We start from the raw sequence: 2,500 nt of genomic DNA, 5'->3' as shown, positions 1-2,500 counted from the left end.
TTTCTTCAACTGCGGTTTCCCTTTCTCACGATCGCCCTCGGCTGATGGGGCGCTGTCCACTACTCGACCTGACCCGGCCTGTGAGTAAGCCTTTTGTGCGTATTCTTACTATCGTTCATCGTAAGGCGATCTCTCTCTCTCTCTCGAGTTTTAAATCAAGTGGATATAGATCGAATGAAATTGTGGAAGGGGGAAGGGGGAGAAAACGAAAGGGGATAAGTGTTTTTTGTAGAAAAAGGAGATGGATACACAAAAAGATAGGTTAATAGATAGTTTTAGATTTAGCGAAAGAAAGAGAGAGAGAGAGAGAGAGAGAGAGAGAGAGAGAGAGAGAGAGAGAGAGAGAGAGAGAGAGAGAGAGAGAGAGAGAGAGAGAGAGAGAGGGGGGGGGAGGGGAAAGAGAGAAAGGAGAGAGGAAAGAGAGAAAGAGGAGAGAGAGAAATAGATAGATAGATCGAGAGAGAGAAATGGTATTCTGACTAGTGCTTACTCATAAAACATGTATAATTTTCACAATTGAAAAATAAACTTTTAATACCAAACATTCGTAATTTACAGGAAATCTTTCTTTTATACCATATCCCAATAAAAAATGGCCTGCGATAAATAAACCATCGTAAGTAGCAAGGTCTGGAATTCAGATTTATTTCCGGAAATATTCCCCACACGCATGCGCAGCACTCTTAGAAGACTTCAAACTTCCCTAGTGATTGAAAGATCCAAAATTTCACGACTATATATCCTCTGTAACCTTCCTAACATACCATATCCGCAAAGCCTTAACAGCGACACAGAGATAAACAATGGCGGGGAAGATAATGTACGAACAGGCAATATGTCCCTATTAAGAAACAATGGAAGCATTGTTTATAATCCAACCACCCGGAGGATGATTGACGTCAGGGAACTTCTGATGGAGTCTCTACAATACCATCATTATTCGGCAGGTGTCTGTGAGATTGTTACTGCTGGATTGACATGCTTTTCACTCCTCGTTCAGTATCTTAGTATCTTACCGTCACATTTACCATACCTTCCTATATTCGGATAACCTACGTTAACACGTCCTTTTGAGATGTAATCTTTCGTCTCAATAAACTTGTTAAAGTAAAATAAAAGTCCTATATTCCTAATTCCCATATTATTTGTAATCCTGGTCCTGTGCCTGGGTTTGGGTTATATGACAGAAAAAATCTACAAGTCTTTCATCCCGTTTAGATAATGAAATCAAATATCCATATTGGTTCACAAAAGAAATTTACGAAGATGAACAAGAACTGCTCCAACAATCCGCCTTCTCCAACACAATTTACGGAAATGCATCCTTGAACCAACACATTGCTCCAACAATCTTTCTTCTCCAACACAAAATAATTTACGAAAAAACCCTTTAAGCCAGAACTCACCTTCCTCTTTGCACGTGATCTCCTCTTCCCCAACATAATGAAGTCCGGAACTTCGAAATCTGGTTTCCTGTCGAACTTCATCTTGATTTTGTGCGTGTCCTCTTCCAGCTTTAGAGTCACGTACTTCTTTTCCCGTCCCCGGTCCTTTTCGATTTCGATTTCCAGATACATTTGCGCCGCTTTGCCTCGTATCAAAGCCAATACTGAAATCTATGGTTGATCCCCGAGCCAATCGTCGATCCCGTCGTTAATTTGAGCGTCAGAACAATCCAGTCGACCGTCCCATCCTTCAGGCGTCTCATTTTCCACACAGAAACACAAGTACAAAACATAATATCCGTTAGTGTAAAGTCGTTTTGGAAGGAGTCGCTTGGTTGTCACCGCTCGTTGCCACCGCCCCTGGCTCCCTCGCGCGAGTCCTCCGCGAAGGATGCTCACCGGTACTCGGGAGCAACTTCTCCGCCTGCACCCGGTACGGTCTGCTTAAGTCTCCACGGAAGCACTAAGACATTTCGGACCATTTTGAGACCCACACTCCCGGCTCCAATACTTGAGTATTGGGAGAAGTGTCGGGCCTCCACCTCTCTCCGTGGCCTGCCCGCGCCCACGCCACGCCTGTGCCTTCACCTCTGGGGTCTTCGAACACACCTATTTCGACCTGTTTGAACGGCTCACAGTTGAAGTCCACGAGATAGACAAAGCGTGGAGTGCTGGGCCACCAGCTTGCGCCAGCGACATCCAACTTTGTTATCAAGCGAAGCCCTTCTATCTAGGTCAGGCACTTTGTTCACATCTAAGTCATTATGACCCCCAGAGGGATCGGCACGGCTTGAGTTCGCTGCTTGCTCTTCAAAGTCTGCACTTGGCGGCGTCCTGAAGGAGAGTGGGGGGATCCGGCGTGCTCCCAAGCGTCGAAGACCCGCGGCAGGACCCGTGCGGCAGGTTCCTCGACTCCCACGAGGATTGAGTGTGGCGGCTCTCTTCGCCTGCCTCCCGTCGCCCCCTCCTCCCCACCCCCTCCCTTCACCTGCCTCGGATCATTTCCAGACTGAACTTCAGCGGAGCCTTCATTGATAAGCCACGCTCTCCTTGCC

At 46.5% G+C, this 2,500-nt stretch overlaps 1 protein-coding gene across 41 annotated transcripts in view; it reads right to left on the bottom strand.

Moving 5' to 3' along the window:
• Nucleotides 1-2,286, bottom strand: part of LOC113811463 (ankyrin-2) — a gene marked incomplete in the record, with an annotated part of 172,420 nt that extends 170,134 nt beyond the window's left edge. For all 41 annotated transcript variants that reach the window (XM_070134798.1, XM_070134823.1, XM_070134840.1 and 38 more), the window contains 1 exon segment: nt 1,407-2,286. In XM_070134798.1, coding sequence (XP_069990899.1) covers nt 1,407-1,577 — 171 coding nt within the window.
• Between the last annotated feature and the right edge of the window lie 214 nt (nt 2,287-2,500).

This window comes from Penaeus vannamei, chromosome 20 (genome assembly GCF_042767895.1).
Source record: "Penaeus vannamei isolate JL-2024 chromosome 20, ASM4276789v1, whole genome shotgun sequence".
Classification (NCBI taxonomy): Eukaryota; Metazoa; Arthropoda; class Malacostraca; order Decapoda; family Penaeidae; genus Penaeus; species Penaeus vannamei.
The sequence above is the reverse complement of the archived record's forward strand: the minus strand, read 5'-3'. Positions and strand labels throughout refer to the sequence as shown.